The 19,576-nt window shown below is 42.2% G+C and overlaps 1 protein-coding gene and 1 long non-coding RNA gene across 3 annotated transcripts; one reads left to right on the top strand and one right to left on the bottom strand.

The window, feature by feature from the left end:
• Positions 1-10,306: 10,306 nt before the first annotated feature.
• LOC104960933 (uncharacterized) lies at positions 10,307-18,646 on the bottom strand. 2 transcript variants are annotated; one of them, XR_800038.1, is made up of 4 exons: positions 18,560-18,646; positions 13,668-13,847; positions 12,878-13,000; positions 10,307-10,659 (listed from the first exon to the last, which is right to left on the bottom strand). It is a non-coding gene; the product is annotated as an uncharacterized lncRNA (long non-coding RNA). The 2 variants fall into 2 exon arrangements; XR_800037.1 differs by having other exon boundaries at positions 13,668-13,912; positions 18,560-18,643.
• otx2b (orthodenticle homeobox 2b) lies at positions 14,718-19,576 on the top strand. The gene is made up of 4 exons (XM_010789127.1): positions 14,718-14,941; positions 16,943-17,151; positions 17,680-17,831; positions 18,194-19,576. The coding sequence occupies exons 2-4, from the start codon at positions 17,055-17,057 to the stop codon at positions 18,815-18,817; spliced, it is 873 nt and encodes a 290-aa protein (XP_010787429.1). The 5' UTR covers positions 14,718-14,941; positions 16,943-17,054; the 3' UTR covers positions 18,818-19,576.

The following is a 19,576-nucleotide window of genomic DNA, read 5'->3' as shown; positions in this document are numbered from 1 at the left end:
AAAGTGGTAACCTGAGTTTTGGGCCTTGGGGGAGAAAAAAACTGGGTAGGGATTAGAATAATACCTAAGTAGCTTTCTGAAAATTGAACCCTTGAGGAATACGGTGGCCTTAGGCAAGAGTGTGACCCACGCTCTCCTGATGAACGCTCACACTTCTTGTTTGTTCATCTCGGCCCACTCCGGTTGTTTCTGTGTGACACACCAGGATGTGACAGACAGAGTGACAGCATGAGTAACTAATTGAGACAGGATGCAAAAAAGATCCTCTGGGCTTTAAGTAAATAGAAGTGGGAGAAAGCCCTCGTCTCCCGGCACCCCCCACCAGAGAGCACTATCCCTGCTCAGGGCATCTCTATCGATGTTAATTAGCTGAGGAATGATTAGGAGCTAAATGAAGTTATTTCACGTAATCAGTGTTTCCTTTGAAAGAGCATTCATTATGTCAACACAACTCGGAATTCCTGTAAGACAACATTGTTACAGCGAGAGAGGAGAGGTGACAGAAACACTGAAAAAGAAGAAACGCAGCTATGAAGAATATCGTATGCAAATAACCAACTCCTCCACACAGGCCCAATTTATTCATTCATGACAGATTTTCTTTCATCTCTTCCATTTTAACTAGAACGCCCTTCTTCACAGTTTGCTGTCTGACTATCACTGGCCCTTAAATGTCCACACAAGTAAAGTAACTGTAGGTGCAGTACATCCATGTGTTTTCTGCATGCATCGAGGCACACATAAAAACAAACTTAACAAAATGTTGAATGCAAAAATCACGATTCTAGCAGTGTCCTACAATGTGCATTGTGAAAAATATAAAGATCACAATAACGTTTTTGTAGCCTACTCAAATTATTTCTAGCATAATCTATTCCATTAACCCACTAACATATAACACAACTCTATCTTAGTTTAATGCAGAATCAATTTGAATTGAAATGCATTTGCAGGACCGTACCATTGTTGTTGCCCATGAATCACTGTGATTGTGATCAACTGGAGACCATAAACTCTACTCATTACTGCGTTTCTACACAATTATAATGTAATTCAGACAACAATTTGCTATGATGGGTAATTTTCATCCAGCAGGCTTCAAGTCATGAGTGGAAACATTGGAGGCAGCAAAAACCCTCTCTGAAGCCTAAAACTGTGCAACATATGTTGGACGGTGCCAGCAGACACATCTGCAGGAAACAAGCAACAACATATAAAACCAAGCTGTTGTTTTAAGGTAAAGAGAATGTGAGAATGTGGGTTTTGGCCAAGATTATTTAAGAACAGCACAACGTTTTGCCAGATGGATGGGGGGGGGCAAGCTGTATTCACACTAACATATTATCATCGTAAAACGTTGGTATGATCGAACAAGTAAGCAAACTGTTGCGCAGACATATCAACATTAGATTTTAGCTGCTAAATTCTACTCTATGTCCATCAGCAAGCCTCTAACTTATGTTTGGCTATCTGCTTAAAACAGGTGTGAGGTTTTCAGTGGGTTTATCTGAGCCTTACACTGAAAACTAATCCAGAAAGTGTCAGGAAGGAAAACCAAAGCATTGAGCCGCAAGATGGTAAAACCCTCCTTGTGAATCAAATGCAGTAATATTAATAATAGTTATATTAGAAATGATTGATCAGGGCAGCTTTAAGCATAGATAACTGTTTTACCCAAAATATTAAATAAACAACAACAATTGCTATTTCTCCTCCTAGGTGCGATTACCACGACCGCTGCACCACCCTCTGACCAGAAAACCTTTAACGTGCTCTAACAATATCACCATTATGACTTGCATTGTATTTAAACTGATGGAGCTGACTCCATCTGTCTCTACCGTTATAAAGAAAGTATATGGGTGGAGCAGAGCATTGGACACTGGAGGCAATGCAGCACAAACACTTGAAATCTAACTTTCCAATGTTTCAGCTCTCTTGTAAATCAAGAGCAGCAATCAGCAGATTAAACCGCTGCCATTGTCAGCGTCTGTGCGCCTGATTTACTCCTCCTCTCTCTCATCATCGCTGCTATCAGATGACCTCTCTTTCCACAGATGGCACAAGAGGAGACGCTGACAGCTTCATAATTCTCCTGACAAACAGCTCAGTAAATGATCGCTTTGCCCTATGTTAACTGCCAGAGTGGATGTAAAGCACTCAGATTCAGGAATGAAGCTGGAATTTAATTTCAGCAGACTGTGTGCACCATCTAGATATACTTTTATTAAGAAATGAAAGCTGGTCATTTTAGATACAGTCAGTGTAAATTCACGGCTAATGGAGTTCCATTTTAGAGAGGCCTTTTCCTTGTTGGGGCTTTTAGAATCTAATCTCGGCCTATTGTCAGGATGGTCAGGGTGTCTAATCACCCTTAACCTTGCATCAGTGCCATAACCCCCTTCTTTTTTCCTTGCCCTCCAACAATTTAAACATCATTTTAACATAATAACGAGACTGTAGGCATCATAGTGACTGCACCTTCTACCAGAATCACCACAACTAATGGGATCTAATCTATACAATAAGGGACATTAATATATATGCAAATCAGTTGCGGCTACATCTCTCACGGGGGAGATAGACCGAGCTGGCATACACTTGTATCATTTCTGTCACATGTGTCATTTAGTTGTTAATTACTGTTAACATTCCTCAAATGCAAATATGCCGTTCTGCAAATAGAGCAGCACATGTATCCTTAAGTAATAACGTTCTGCTGGAAAAAGGAAAAAAGCCCCCCCTCCCCCTTGAAGGTCCAGCAGTGTGGGGGGGATTTGAGGCATTGGGGGTAGAGGGCTGCAGGTCGGCTGTTCAAAGCCACTCTGTGCATTGTTGGGTAGTAGAGGATTAGGTCTCTCCAGGCTGCAGAATTTGCTTTCTAATTAAAAGGGATAAGATGTAGAAAAATAGTGAGGGGCATTACTACTGTAGACAAGAGAAAGGGGGGGGGGGGGATGGTGAAAGAGGGGATAGAAGTTTGTAGTGTCACCAGTTGTGTTTGATCACAAGACTAAGCAAGAGTTACCAAGCTCTTGTTCTGACTCCCACTGCCCCTTTCCCCCTCTCTCCATCCCCAGCCTCTCACAAACTCAGCTCACACACACACACACACACACACACACACACACACACACACACACACACACACACACACACACACACACTAAATCTCAAAACCAAGAGAAACTATTTTGATGTCATGGCGGTAAATACAATATATTCATATTATATGACAGGGTGCAGAAAGTACAGTTGTCTCTTAGACCAATATAATATTTTAAGTATTTGGTAGTAGAATAAAACATCAGAGTCCACTATCATGTTATATTATAATAAATAGAAATTAAAGAGAGAACAGCTGTCCAAAGGTAACAAATCTCTCTACCAACACCTCTCAAACTCACTAACAAGCTGTTACGCACATTTCCAGAACTATCTTCAAGAGCTTAAGAGAGAAATACTGTACCTTCTGATCCAAGCATTTAGCAGCTTTAGTTGATTTTTTAAATTACAAATGTAGCCTACATACAAAACGTTTGATTGTCTTACAGTATATATTTTTGAAACCTCTAACAATACTTAAAATTAGCACCATATCAAACCGCTATGGTAGAATGCCATTTATTTTCTAAAATTAATGATTTATAATAACCATAGGCATATTATTTCGCCATTTTATACTTTCTTTTTAATATACAGATAAAGACTTCATTATAATACTTTTGTACTTTTATCATACTTTTCCTGGTAATGTGGTATTTTTACACTCATGTTTTGCTACTTTTACTTCATTAAAGAAACTTCACCACGGCTAATAAAAATACGAACAGATCAATGGGATCAAGTATTGTGTTAAAGTGAAGTTTTAAGGATCCCCAGCAAATTGAAACACTTCATTTGGTCACTTTACTGTATAACACTGAACCCAGGGGGCGGCTCTGTGAGCCAGCATGTGTTTTTATTTACCCTTTACACCAGTGTCCATCCCTCCTTCAGTCAGCATGCTGCTGTTTTGTTACATTGTCCTCCAGTGGGGGTCCAGCTCTCCCCAGGCACCTTACAAACGCAGCCTGAGTTTTAAGCACACAGAGGGGCTTGCTTATTTTCCCCTGAGCCCTGGGAGGTTAACGACATGCCAACGACATGCCGCTGGAGAACAAGACCTCCGCCTTGCCCCCCTCCTCTCTTGGCTAACCCCTTTACTAGCACACATGCTCTTGGGTTTTGTGGTTGTTCTGCACCAGCACACACCCCTTTTAAAACCTTCAAGCCCTGGAAACTCCATCTCAAACAGAGCTCATTTATTGGTAGTGTCTGGTTGCGGGATCATCTCCCCCCTCCCCCCCACACCAACACATCTCTCCTCTATTTTTACCAAGCTCCATGCAGCTCTCACCTTTTACTCCCAGGCAATCCGATCCTATTTGGAGTGTGTGACGAAGGCCATTCTCCATCACCTCACTGATCAAGAGCCCCCCTGTAAGCGGGCCCAGGGATGAGCAGGTACAGATTTGGGGAGAAGAGGGAGTGGGGCATGTAGTGAAAGAATCTGCAGTGAGCCAAGGAGAAGATTAAACGCTGGCTAACCGTCAGAGCTCCTCTAACCCCCCTCCATCTTCCTTCAGCACTCCCTTCTACTTCACTGATGTCCTGAGGGGGAGTACCAGGGGGAGGGATGGGAGGACGGGGAGGCCAGTGGCACAGTGGTGGCTGAGCCATCTTGTCATCATAGCAGGACAAGCACATTCAACCGTGTCCTCTGTACCCTCCCATCTCATTCCAGTCACTGCATTGCCCTCCGCTGAAATCCATCAAAACCTCTCTCTCTCTCTGCCCATTGCCCCCCGCCCCCCTCTCTGCTGTTGGAAGAGTTCTCTCCGCTGGTGTCTTTTCTTTTTTTAAAGGGCAGAGATGAGTGCTGGGCTCTGCAGTCTTTCCAGGCGTCCAAATTAATTTGCGTCTGCAGCAACATAAGCAGCACGGGGCTATTTGATGAGAGTGTAGGGCAATGACATGCACTGGCAGTTATGCCTTGATCTCTTGCTTTCTTCCCTTGTCACTTTCCCCCTCACCTTAGTGCCAGACTCATGCCAGCCTCATCCACATGGGTGGCACATACACCAAACTTTGTGCTTCTCAGAGGAGTAATTACTGGAGCGCTGAGAATACACTTCAGATCAAGTGTTAGTGTTTTTTTGTTCATCAAATATCCTTCTTAGTGGAATCTTAAATGAACTAATTAAAACAACTAGCACCCAAAAAAACACATAAATCATAAAGTGTATTGTTCTCACAGCAAATAAATTGAGGATGCACTTCGTTAGGCAATTTCTGAAAATCCCTCTGCTAATTTTCTGTTCAATACCTCAACAACAGATCATTTTCATAATAATAAACACACAAAGGACATCTACAAAACAGCATTCCTTTAGTTTGATTAATGGATGTCAAAGTCAACTTAATGCAATTTGACATGCATTTGAAGTTGTGATCCAAAAAAGGGGACCACAGTTAATGCCTAATTAGCATCCCTAAATAATAAAGCAACTTAGACTAATAATTATTGCATGTACCCATTCTACCAGTTGCACTGACAATTAACCTTTCTCAACTGGTGCTTCGCAATTTGAGTAAATCCTTTTATCAGCAAATATAACACATGGCACACACACACACGTTTCAAACACCACTCAAGGAAATCTATGCAGTGTTTACGGTCAGAAAACAGCACAAAAAAACAAACAGCAGATATCCACTTTCAGTAAACACCACCCAACCACTTATACAGGATCTTCCCAGTGGCTTAGAGTGGGTGGGGAATCAACTTTAGGTGGCTGCTGTGAATGTCATTGAACTACTTGTGTTTACGCAGGCTTAATATTGCCATGACAAGGTCTCTTTAAATACACAACAAATACTTCCGAATGTAACGAGTCAATTCTGCCTGAGAGTATAGTTTTATAAATGCCTGGCGTTGCTTTCAAGAAATTAACAATTCATATTTTAGAGCCTGAATAGTGGTTTACGTGCAACAGTGAGGACAAATCCCCAAAAGGAACCTGTGGTTGTCTCTGTTGTTGCTGCTGACCTCTCGACAAATAACAAATGCTGTCCAAGTCCGTGATATAGGATCACTGGAGCCAAAATTATGATTACCCAGAGACAAAGTCAAGGTAGATTCAGGATTGAGCATTCTCCCAAAATGTCTCTCCCTCATCCCGATTTGGCAGCACTTGGCTTGTTGCCCACTCACATTGTGTGGACGGCCCTGCCACCGTTGCCATGGGGATATGTGGACCTGCGCAGGCCCTGAAGGCAAAACGGCCTGGTGGTGAGATGGGGGTTATCATCAGGCGCAGACTCCGCTGGGCCCTCCAGAGGCCTGGGTGAAGCAGCAGAGGGACCCCCTCCCCATCTCTGCAGGGTCTCCTGGTGTATGCTGCAGCTGTTTGGAAACCCAGTCAAGGCTGTGAGATGGGACTCAGTAGTGCAGGGCTCCGGCCTGTCCACTGGGGGTCGGCTGCCTGACTCCTGTAAGCATGGGCCAGACGGGGTGGGCTGGGGTGGGAAGGGGCCAGGCGAGGAGAGCTGGACTGCGGCCCAGTGCGGTGACTGCCTGTCTGCCCAGGCGCTGGGCCACGCTGCCACTCCTCCCTGGGCTCGTGCCCCTGCACTTGGATTTCAAAGGGATGTGACAGGGGGGGACTGGCTTTCCCTCTCCATTGCAGGATGCCTGCCCCACCAACTTCTCCAATGCCCCCCCTAAAAACAGCTTTCAGCCCCCACTTTTCCCCAGCCCCCAAATGCCCCTCCAACAGCTTTTCTGTTTCAGCCATGAACTCAGGCTCCCTCTCACACTGTGCCATTCCCACCACTGCTGCCTCGCATTTGGGAGGAGAAGGGGGAGGCTGTGCTGCTACACTGCACCCATCTGCCCCATGTCTTTCCATGCTGTGGACCATGATGCTGCAGCATGGCTCTCTGGGCGCCGTAAAGACTTTGGCAAGTACACTGGGCCTTGGAGCACCCCTCCCCTAGTACTCTCCCTGTCCGCCACATGCACACACTGATGCACACCATCTGATTTAAAATGTACTTACACAAAAACTAGTGCATGTGATCATGCTCCTGTCTTGGGGAGGCAGATGGTGGTTAATACAGATGAATGAATCACGCTGAAAACAGTAAAACAATAAATGTGTTTAAAATGCACTGACTTTACTTCAAGATACCTCAGTTAACGCCCACTGAACACCAAGCCATCTGCGAGAGATCTGAGTCAGATGCGGTGCCACGGTGTCTGTGTGGCAACCAGCTCATTTAGCAACTGGCCCATCATCAGTAAGCATCCTACAAAACCAAAATGACACTGACAGGCTGTGTTTCAATTGGCTGAGATCTCCTTTTCTCTCTCTCTCTCTCTTTTTTTTATCTAGGTTTCTCTCTTCATCGCTCCCCGCATGGCATTTCTCTGGCAGGTCCTCCACTGAAATTCCTCCCCTCCTGGTCTCTCGACATTCCCGCAGCCAGCCTCCCTGCCTGGGCAGAGTGGAGTGGCTGGGGTTGGGTGGGATGGCGCTCCCCCCGAGCTTGTCCCAAGCTACGGCTACAACTCCAGCCCACAACACATTCCTCCAGCCGCTGACCAGTCCCCCCAGCAACCAGGAGAGAGGTGAGGAGAGGAGGGACGGAGGCTTAGTGGTGGTTTGCTGTATAATATCTGCCTGGGCGCTACAAGGGAATAACTCTGGTCAAAATGTTCATGACATGTCATCAACATATTCTTCTCTGTACAGATCTGAAATACTCTCAGATCCTCTTAGGCAATGAGTTTCTTTGTATTTTCTCAACAAAGGTTCAGTTCAATGACAGCCTCTTCAGTGGTTCACTGATGCTTAACAAGGTACTAATGGATCCTTGATGTTTCTCAGCATGTTAACAGACAACGCTCAGTCCTTCACAGAGATGTGATGGGGTGCATATCGCAGTCCGTCACTCAGAAGTTGCTCCTGGACCGCTCAAGCAGCAGTAGGACAGGAGCCTGACGGTCCCCTCCTCCGCTCCCTCCTACTCCCCCAAGCCGAGCCAGGCGCTGTGTTTACTCTCCTAATTACAGGGGAGGGGCCGGCTGACAGGCGAGCCATCACAGATTCCCCACAGGCTCGGGGCTGGGAAAGCAACAAACACCCGCCACTGTCTCCCAAATGTGAGGGCAATGTCCAACTGTCACAGGGGAGCCTTCACTGGCAAAACCCAAAGGTCCAAAGAGAGATATTAAAGACATGAGGAATTGGCAGAGTTGGCACTAACAGGGGGTATGCTTGAGAAGACGGAGTGGGGAGCTGGGGGCATCGCCAAAGTGTCATTCAAAGCAAAGTGGGGTTTGGACAGGGCACAAATACTGATCTACACACACATACACACATACACACACACACACACATTACTGCTCTCGCTCTTATCAAACTAAGGTGGGAGAGTTACATGTAGCAGACAAGAAACCAAGCAGTGGAGCCTCCAAACCATGATGGAGCATGTTCATAAAGAAAGCTAATCCACTGAAAACATTATGCACTCCTTCTTGACTATCTGGAAACCATGCTGCACTGTTCATTTTTGCTAAACTCCTGGCCAACAAATAGTGTTTTGGCAAATACACACCATTCATTTTGATGGCAATGGGGAAAGGATCAGATACCTGGTATAGGTATCGGTCCAACACTGAACAAAATGGATTAGATATCGGGAGAAGAAAATGTAATGTATCAATTAGCCTAAACTATCTGCCAATTACTGTCGTTGAGGTATAGGCTATATTGAATGTTGAGTTATATCAAATAGTTTAAACTGGATTTATAATTCTTTTGTTATTCTAAATACTCAACTGCACAACATTGCACTTTAAAAGTCATTTCAAATGGAACTGACAAAGATGCTGCTAAAAATGATGTGTGGTAAAAGCCTAATTAAAAAAAAAGCAGCATTATTGCATAAGTGAGTCATATTGTGGGCCTTCAGGGGAGAGCAGTTCTTGTTTCACAGTTTAGCATGATGTTTTAAGATGGCTATAGGTTAAGCATTGTGCATCGATTCAAATGTTTTATTAACAGCGTTGTTTAGGATTGTGAAAAAGTTTGCAGTATACAGTAGGTACTCGCGGTGGCTGTATCGTTATTGGAAATGAAAAAGTTATATTTAGCCATACCTTCACTGAGCAGAGTATGTGTAAAGTTTTATGCAAAATTAGTTTTTTCCAACTACTTTTTTCTGAGAGTTCAAGATTCTGTGATATAAAAAAGCCATGTTTTATTTGTTATATTCCAAAATGTCACTGTGATGTGAAGACTTGAAACAGCCAGTGCACAAACAAGGACAGATATTTTATCCAGCAGTTAAAACTTAGAAATTAAAATAGATCCTGGATATTCTTCAATGAGATGAGACGGCAGATGGCATTTCAAGAATTAAGAATAAAAAACTGAATAAAAGTACAACACAATACCGAGGCACGTTTTTGTATTTAACTGCATTAATGAAAGTATGAAGCCGGTTACAATGTATGATGGAGAAAAGAGGACAGATTTAATAATCTATGACTGTGGCTTTGATCAAATATACACAGAGATTAATAAACTGTATCCTCAGAGTGTGTGTGTGTGTGTGTGTGTGTGTGTGTGTGTGTGTGTGTGTGTGTGTGTGTGTGTGTGTGTGTGTGTACACTAACCCTCCTACCAGGGAGGTATAATCCACTAGAGGTTGTAATGCTCCAGTGCTGTTAGGGGGTCTGCAAGAATCCCTGGAGGCACAGTGGCTGACCCTATCACATATTCAGGTCATATAAAATTGAAAAAGCAATGTTGAGAGAAAAAGTAAAACGTAGGAATTGTCTCTTCACCAGCTCTCACAACTAGCGGCAGAGATCGTGCCGTTATATGCCGGCAACACACACCTCACCCCCAAGAGGCAAGACAAGAAAACCATTTGATAAATCATGAATAGTCACAGTTGTGCAAGTGCTGTGACCATTTCGAAAATTATTATGGGGATTACACACAAAATCACACAATGTAACATTTTCAAATGTGTTATGAATGCCTCCCAGAATCCAATTCAAATCCTAGGTTACCAAATAAGCCTGAACAAATCCCCCACATTGAGTTCCTACTCCTTTGAAGACTTGAGAGGTCCGGTCTGCAGGGCAGGTTTTACCACGCCACGCAGACACCTCAGCACACAGGCTACTCTAACAGAGGTGCAGAGAGGAGGGAGAAAGACAGCAGTGGTTTGAATATAATAGTCTTTATTTGTGTTCATTACTTTTGTATTATTACTTCCAGGACAGTGTGGTGGCAGAGAAGAACCAGAGAAAGCATATTTTTCTAGCAAAGACACCAAAATATAACATCAATTTTTAAGGTTGTAAAATAAGAATGTTTAATGTAAAAAATCCACCGGTGATGTGTGTTAGTAGAAGAAGCAAGAATCATCCAGTGTGTGATGTTGGGCTCTTAACACAGTTTAACCTTGAGGCAACAGACTCTTCTCCCGTCTTACATTTGCCCTTGTTGGTTTTTCCTCCAGCCTTGACTTTGCGTCCTCATTGATGATCTGAAGGCGAGTGTGTTTAATTGCATCCGTTTGTTTGTTGGCGAACTCCTGCACAAACACAACACAAACAATTATGGCACTAATTAAAAGGCATGTCATATTAATGGAGAGTGCAAACTTGGCAAACACACACACAAACAGCCCCGGCATTAATCGTGCACACCACGTTTGAATTCACGAAGACAATGTGTGAGTAAAATAAACCCAATACTTCATAATGAGTACACCTTTTTATTACGGCACAGAGTAGAAATAAACTAGAACAGACTCATTCAACAGGGTTTTTTTAATAATCATTTGAAGAAGGGCTTTGAACCAAAACAACATTTGTAAAATTGTGAGTAAAGAGATAAAATCCCAGGTGCAGGTTGGTGCATGGTGAATCTGTCTGTGTGTCAGTAAACTCTCCCCAAACTGACACTGAATGGGGTGTCTCCCCCTTTAATCCCTGGGGAGGAGACTGGATGTGTTTTGATGACCTTTAGGGTCAGTTACATGTTACATTACACAAAGGTTTAGCTCCTTTGTGATAAGAGGGCTGTGTGGGGAAAGCCCTCTGTTTAGACACCTTCCTCGCTCGGAGTGCACCTTTTTTTACAAGGAAGCAGCAGCAGTGGCAACGTATCTATCAAACCTGCCAGGCTAATTAAAATACAGCTTGTGATTATCCTACTTCAGCTCCTCACTCTTTCTCTCTCTGTCACCCACACACACAACCAGACACACACACACTGCATATCTTTCCACAATAATTATCTTATAGCACGGTTTAAATAAGGATCATATCCTCATTGGTTTTAATAACTGCTACCCATCCACATGCTACTAGATTTAATGTTTTTTAAATGATGTATTGCTATATGTCAATTTTTACTTTCAAAATAATCACTAAATTGTGTACAACTGTAAATGCAGATTAGTTCAAAACGTATGGAAGGTGAACAGACCCTTGTGGATATTTATTTATTTATTAAAAATAACAATATGATTAAAAACACATTTTAATTGCATAAGAAAATATTTGCCTTGACATCAAAGAGTATCACTATATGAAACGGCTTTCTTGATTTTATTCCTTTTTTGACACTTTTTTTAAGCTCAGAATGAATTCCACCAACACATTCCTCACATGCAGCCATGCGAATATCAAACAAGGAGGGAAAACGCAGAGGACAGGAACGCTGAGCAGATGTATATTCATGTGGTAAATATGCAGTTTTAAATTCACACAACTCACAATCAACATCTGTGGTTTATTTTTGCAAAATAGCAAACATTTAAAACCTCAGGCTGCTGTGTTTATATTTGTTCTATTTAATTTTAGAAACATACATTTATTTATCCCATAATGTGTTGATTTTTTACTTGTATGCCTATAAGGAACAGATCAGTGGGAGAAATGGCTACATGCCCAGTAATTATCCAATCTTGAAGTAAGATTTTTCTATCAGGCTATTAAACAAGGGTCACACATTCACGCCTGTAAATGCATTGGTAAAGATGAATAGGCTGCGCATTAACTGGTAGAAATCACAGGTTGGAGGAGGCCTGGTGAAATCCTCCTCACCCTCAGGTTGAGTAGCAGAGGCGGAGATAAAAGCCGTCGTCGTCAATTAGCCGGGAGTCAGTGGGAGCGCTGCTCGCCAGAGGCGTTTAACTCCTTCTCCCTTTAAACGTCCTTTTAAGATACAAAGTCCCTGCGGAGGGCCTGGCTTTACACTTAAATAAATTATTTAGCAATTTAAACGGTGAGATCCAGCAGATAACTGCATCACACGTCATGATTTTCCACGCAGCAGTTAGAAAGTCTCGCGTTAGGCACATTACCATGCAGCTGCTGGAATATGAGCAAATTCAATTTATTTCCTTTTTTAAAAAAAAAGCAGTTTTTAGCTCCAAGCTAATTATTGCTTTGCAGAACTCTAGATCGCCCAATGGGCCCAACGTGTTAAGGCGTGGAACATTTTTGAAGAGCACAACTTGCACAAGTCTATATATTATTAATTTAAACTTGACATCCCGGGCTAAACCTGATGTTTTTTGTAGTGAGGTGGAGTGTGTAACCACATATTTTTTGGAAAGGCTCAACTGTGACCAAACATAATTTAAAAAACACCAGACGTTATCTTATTTGGCATGTGTTTTAACATAAACATATGGAATCAATTAACTCATGCTATTAGATGACAAAATGCACATGTTATTCGGCAGTAAAAACACAAATACATGTTAACAAAAATACACCGGAAATAAGCAAACTGGATACCTGGATGTGTTGCAGTCCCTCGACTCCAAGCTACGAGACTACAGCTAAACTTTTCCTCTGCAGTTTGCTTGTTCAAAGAAATCCTGGATTATGATCCATTCGGCGGCTCCCTCTGATCGAAATCTGTCAAAAGAGATGACATCGAGTTTGTGAAGTTGACAAATATGTTTGTAGCAGTTTGTGTGAAGCTGCAACTCTGAGTGGAAACCAGTGCTCCCAGCAGCCTTCACTGCACCTTTGACTCTGGCCTTCCACACGAGCCACAGAGAGAGGCAGCAAAATGACGATTCATAAAACCCACGGTCTGCCTGTGTTTATAAATCTAAATCAATATTCAAATCTGTCTGAAGTGAGCGGGTGTGTCCGTGCAGGCGGAGTGTGTGTGTGTGTGTGTGTGTGTGTGTGTGTGTGTGTGTGTGTGTGTGTGTGTGTGTGTGTGTGTGTGTGTGTGTGTGTGTGTGTGTGTGAGAGAGAGATTGTGTGTAGTGTGTGCGTAGGTGTTCCGCAAAGCCTCTTAAGATGATACATTTATCAAGCCGTGACAAAACCTTCGGCATATTATTTTGAGATGGGCACGCAGGTTCAACATTCAAGTGACATGAGGAAGCCTATTTGTCCCTTGCAGCTTGTAAACATTCTAGTAAATAGGAAATATGATAAATGATTGTAAATAAATAAAATAAAATATTATTAGTATTATTATTAGTATTAGTATTGTTAACAATGTAAGAATACAGAAATTTAAAAATACATTTTCTTATTAATCACATTTAAAATAAAACAGACTTACCTTCACAGTTTTCTTCTTCCACATCTTTTAGCAGAACGCGTGTCAGGTAAAATAAGTGAAAGTCTCCATCAGAAGAACGGGACTTTATTTCCCCCCACATGTCGCCTCTTCTCCGGGTGTGTGCACACTGCAGCTCCGGTGCCAGGAGCTCGGTACTCAGTGTCTCTCGGTGGGAACTCCCTGTAAATATTGTGGGTGAATTTCCGTGCAGGCCCGTATCATGCTGATGGGAGCAGACTGGCTGCCTATGCAGATGGGAGGACAGTTTTAAGAAAATAAGTCGCTCTAAATCCCCTTTTTTTGCGACGCGCTGGAATGTGAGAGGACGGTGCAGCCTTCACAGGAGAGCTGCTTCAGTCCAGGAGACTGCTTTCTGTCCTTATGTCCCATATTTATTTGAACACTCTGTTATACATCAAAACTATTATATTTGTTTTGTTTGAAAACCGATGTTAAGATGCGTTTATATTATTTGATTGTATTGGACTTTTTTAATATTTAAAACATCTGAAAAAAAAAGAAAGAAGATTTTTGGATGACTTTTGCAGTGATGCAGATACATATATTATAAAAAAATATATGTATTCACACCACTAGTAGCCTATACTATGCCCACATAATGTTTTCAGGAAACTCTTTAATAGTGCATATCACCCACTCAGTCTTTATATAAGTTCCTCCAGTTCAATGTTTCCACTGCTATTATTTTAAATGTAGGCCTACTAAAAAGGCGACTAAAGTGACTTTTTTCTCGGTTTAAAGTCCACACATACGGCACCGGCATACGGTTTATTTATTATTAATGTACTCTCTCTGCGGTGGGGTGGCGATGTTGTCAGTCGCCCTCTCGCTGCCATTGGCTGAGGACTGTGCGTCAAAAAAAAAGTAGCTGGAGACATTTGTTCCCAGAGAGAAAAAAAAGGGGGAAAAAATCCTCTTCCTCCCCACCGGTGTGAGAGACGGAGACAGACCTCAGCTCAGTCCTGCGGCTCTCATTGGCTGGCAGTTTGTACAAAATCCAACTCAAACCACTTCACTCACAACACACCAACACATCCTAAAGGCTACACGCAGCTGTCGCTCCGCTCAGACCTGATGCAGCCGCTCAACATTTAACTTTTATCCGCACTGTGTCCTGAACCAGACCACCGCTCCTGCTCCTGCTCGGTTTTGTGTGTTTTATGCGCCGGGACGCCATTTCTCTGCACTGAGTTTTATTATTTCTCCTGGAGGAAACCAAGTAGACAAAGAACTTCACAGTCGTCGATACCAGGGTAAGTTTTATAATGTATTTATATTGTACTGTTATTGTTCAATTATAGCTATTATTGTTGTTTTAAATTATCATTAGTTATAGTTACCCCATTCATTATTATACATATTAGCCTATATCACAATAATGAATCTCGAATGGCATGAAGTAAAATGAATAAGAAGAAACCATATTTTAAAAGGTTTATTAATATAATAAATATGCATTTTTTTTTCTTTAAAAAAGAGTGGTGGTGAATTAAAATCCACGAAAACATTTAAAGAAAATGCCAGTGAGGCTGCAGGCAGATGTGGGCTAAACCCTCTTAAAGTCAGCCTTTTTATTTGAGCAGAGCACTGAGTAAGTCTGCTCAACAAAATCTTTATGAACATAAATCGATGATAAAAATGTAAACAGAGAACACAGAAAATCCGATAATTTTAGAAGCAAACTGATTAAGTTACATAATCTGCTAATGAAATCGATCAAATGACCGATTAAATGCTACACATTTCTAATATTCCTTTGCCGTTTTATTTAAATGGTTTGATACCTGGAGTTTATATTTTACAAATGTCACACTCACTGACTGGAGCCAGAGCGTCGACAGAGAACACCGAGTCCGCATTTAGTGGGCGAAGTTTCCACTAAATAATAAACCCTTCAATATTTCAAACTGCACATTTGTCCTCAACAAACATTTTTACACGAAACACACTTCAATGAATATTTGAGGAAGGGCTGAGGCAGAAAGCTGCACTAAAAATAGGCCTGCTGGCTGCTGCTATCGAACAAAAATGTTTCGGCCTTTCTCTGAGCTGGCTCTCCTCTGCCTCCAGAGACGAGTCATTGGAGAACAAAAACCAACATGTCACATCTCATATATTTCAACCGTGTTTACCGCAATCTGGTTATAGACTGTTTGTATGCACCTTAATAGCAAGTTGTGCTCGGTTACATTTATTTAAATATATTTTAACATTTATAAAATTTAAAGAATCAGAGTAAAAATATGTTTCGTTAAGTGCTTATGAGTATTCACGTCAAAAGTATGATTATAATTAAACACCATTGCTGGTTTGCAGCAGTATTTTAGCAGCACTTTGGGCTGTATTGATACCAAACTGCAGCTCCACTCATGCCACTCTGATTGTCTCGTTAATTCATCAACAGAAACATTTATCATAATTAATTATTGGACAGAGTGATCATTATTGAGCGGGTGTGTCTGGTGGATGGGTGTGTTTTAAGTGTGACAGATTGGGATGAGGGGGTTAAAACCGTTGGATGTTGTGAGAAAAAAAAAATCAACTAATCAAGACGCGCTGAGGGGATAACGGGTGAGGGTCAGTGAAGTGACAGCAATCACTCATTCACCAATCAACTTCATGTAATTCTATTTTTATTTATTTTTTAAAGGTTACGTGTATTATAGGAGAACGCATTTTTAACTAGATTTAAAATGTTTCTTCATCAAATAATCTCGTGAAAAATAAATTAAAAAGTCAATCTAAATTGCCCTAAAAATTCAAACAAAGCTTGTAAAAAAACACATTTTAAATTCAGGATACTTTCACAGCAGAAAGTATACCTAAAGGGATGGTCATTTTTAAATTGATGATCATTATTGATTGTTCGTTGAAAGATACATTAGGTGTTTAGTTTTCTATAACTCCCATTGATTTTTAGTTGACATTTCTAAACAGAACTGTACACGAAAAAGAGTGTCAAACAGAGAATACCACCAAATAAACCGAAAAACCTGAAAATAAAATAGAATATATTTATTCCTGAACAGGTAAAGTGACGATATCTCTTTTTATTGTACTTCATATAAAAAAGAGCCATTGTCTTTAAAGTTATGTGCCATTACAGTGCCGGCGAGTTCCTTTTGTGTGGGGGGTTGAAGAGCAGAGGACAGTTGGGGATGTGGAGAGGGCTTATTTTTGTAACAACAAACCTAATATCTCTTCTCAACGTACATCCTAATCGGTGTCTTCTTCTCATGTCCTTTTTGGATCAGGTGCCCGGTGTAACACGGACCACACGGCCAACAGGAGGACACCAAGTACATATCGAGAGCTCCATCCATTTTCAAGATTTTCTCCAACTTCAGCCCTCAGACAAACATTAGCATGATGTCGTATCTAAAGCAACCACCTTACACAGTCAATGGCCTCAGTTTAACAACTTCCGGAATGGACCTCTTGCATCCATCAGTTGGCTATCCAGGTGGGTTTGCACTTTTTGAATAATAAATAAGGAGTAGAGAAATCAAATAACATAAATGGCTCGGAGCAAGAAAAAAAAGTACTGGAGTGGAAATGTTACAGTGTAATTAGGAAACACTTCCAGGCTTTGAAATAAAAAAAATAGCTCTAAATTGTGGGAGATGCAGACCAGTTGCTTGGAATAATTTCTAAAGAAAACAAACAGATTACGCAAACGTATTTAACTTAAAAGGAAAATAAATCCCCTCTCCTGTGATATGCTATTTTTAGATGTGCCTTCCGAAACAATTACTAGCCAAGTGCTTCAACTTTTGCCTAAACTGCATCAAATTTGCACATAATATTAAAGTACGTTTAATGTTAAAAATGTTCTGCCAGATTATTGGTCTCACGGGATCGTGCGTATTTACGCAAACGACAACAAATGATGTTGTTACAGATTTGCCTTTGATACATTTTTGTAATATTGTCACCTGCCTTTCCGTTTGTGTCATGTTTCATGTGATTAACATTTTTATTTTTATTGCAGCAACTCCACGGAAGCAGAGACGAGAGAGGACTACTTTTACGCGCGCACAACTCGATATTTTGGAGTCGTTGTTCGGCAAAACTCGGTACCCGGACATATTCATGCGCGAAGAGGTGGCGCTGAAAATAAATCTACCCGAGTCCCGAGTACAGGTGATTAACCAGAACATTAGCCATACATCAACATATTTTATAAATGCACAGCAAGAAACACTTAAGCTAACGCGTGACTGACACAATGTCAGAAGCTTAGTATTGTGTTTTCCTTAAATCAAGTGGAAAACTTTTGCCATGGGGTGAGATAATTTCACTTAACCGTAGATTCCCTTCAGTCCATACAATTAAATTAGATACATTCTAGAAAAATCTTGATTTTGACAGTAAATAAATGAAATGGTATTTATTTTCCATGGATACAAAATATATAATATATGTGCTATCAACGTAGGGTTTGAGATATGTTTACATTATAATCAATATCTCAGCAATAACATGTCATTATGTGACTCTTCCAGGTCTGGTTTAAGAACCGACGGGCAAAGTGTCGCCAGCAGCAGCAGCAGCAGCAGAACGGGGGGCAGAACAAGGTGCGACCAGTTAAAAAGAAAAGTTCCCCAACCAGAGAAGCGAGCCCGGAGAGCGGCGCCAGCGGGCAGTTCACGCCCCCCACCAGCACCACCGCCGTCCCCGCCATACCCACTAGCACCGCCCCAGCGTCCATCTGGAGCCCGGCGTCCATCTCTCCGCTCGCAGACCCCCTGTCTACCTCCTCCTCCTGCATGCAGAGGTCTTACCCCATGACCTACACCCAGGCCTCGGGCTATAGCCAGAGCTACGCCGGCTCAACCTCCTACTTCAGCGGCATGGACTGTGGCTCTTACCTCACTCCCATGCACCACCAGTTGTCAGGCCCTGGCTCAACCCTCAGTCCGATGAGCACAAACGCGGTGACAAGCCATCTGAACCAGTCCCCGGCGTCCCTCTCCACCCAGGGCTACGGGACGTCCGGCATCGGCTTCAACTCCACAGCAGACTGCTTGGATTATAAGGACCAGGCGGCGTCGTGGAAGCTGAACTTCAATGCCGATTGCTTGGATTATAAGGATCAAGCTTCTTCGTGGAAATTCCAGGTCCTGTGAACAGAGCAATCAGCTGTCAAAAAAGTGCACAAACAGTGACGATCACATCAGACACGGCGCTGCCCTCCCTCTGTACAACACATCCGACATGTTAAAGTGTCAGCCGGGCTCGGCCAGGCAGGCTCTCAGGGGCCTCGGGTTTTCGGCATGACGGTCTTTGGTCCTCCTAGAGGAGAGGTTTAATTTATTTTAGCACTGGCAAAGAGATTTTTCTCCTGATCATTTACTGGTTGTAGCCCCTCATCCATGTCTGTCAGTGTGTGCCTCTATGCGTAAAAACACCTGTTGAGGGCAACACAGAGTGGACTCTGAAATAAAAGTACACCACAGCCACGGAACTAATGTTTATCCTCGAACAAACCCCAGTTCATTCTCCTGGTGAAGTGACCTCCTTTACACAACTTTGCCGAGCTGCTGGCAGAGACACGGATGTGGACATGGGTGCACAACTTTATTTAAGAAAAAAAGTGTTTATAAGAATCATTATGTAGTTTCTAAGAGACAATCAGTGTGTGTCTTATATAAATGGTACATATGTGTTTTTTTTTATCTGTGCTAGCCTTCGAAACTGTGATCTGTTGTATTGTATGCAATTTGTGAGCCCCCCCCCTCCTCGCACCAGACTCTCTGCTGTGATTTGAATAGATTTCTAACTTTTTGAACACCGAAGGATGCTAATGGTTAAATCACCGGCCTCACAAAGAGAGAAGAGACTCCCCAAGAACATGGTAGTAATAATCAAAGATTAGCCATACTGGA

The sequence above is a fragment of the Notothenia coriiceps genome, unplaced genomic scaffold (genome assembly GCF_000735185.1).
Source record: "Notothenia coriiceps isolate Sejong01 unplaced genomic scaffold, NC01 NC01_scaffold00032523, whole genome shotgun sequence".
In the NCBI taxonomy this organism is placed as follows: Eukaryota; Metazoa; Chordata; class Actinopteri; order Perciformes; family Nototheniidae; genus Notothenia; species Notothenia coriiceps.
The sequence above is the reverse complement of the archived record's forward strand: the minus strand, read 5'-3'. Positions and strand labels throughout refer to the sequence as shown.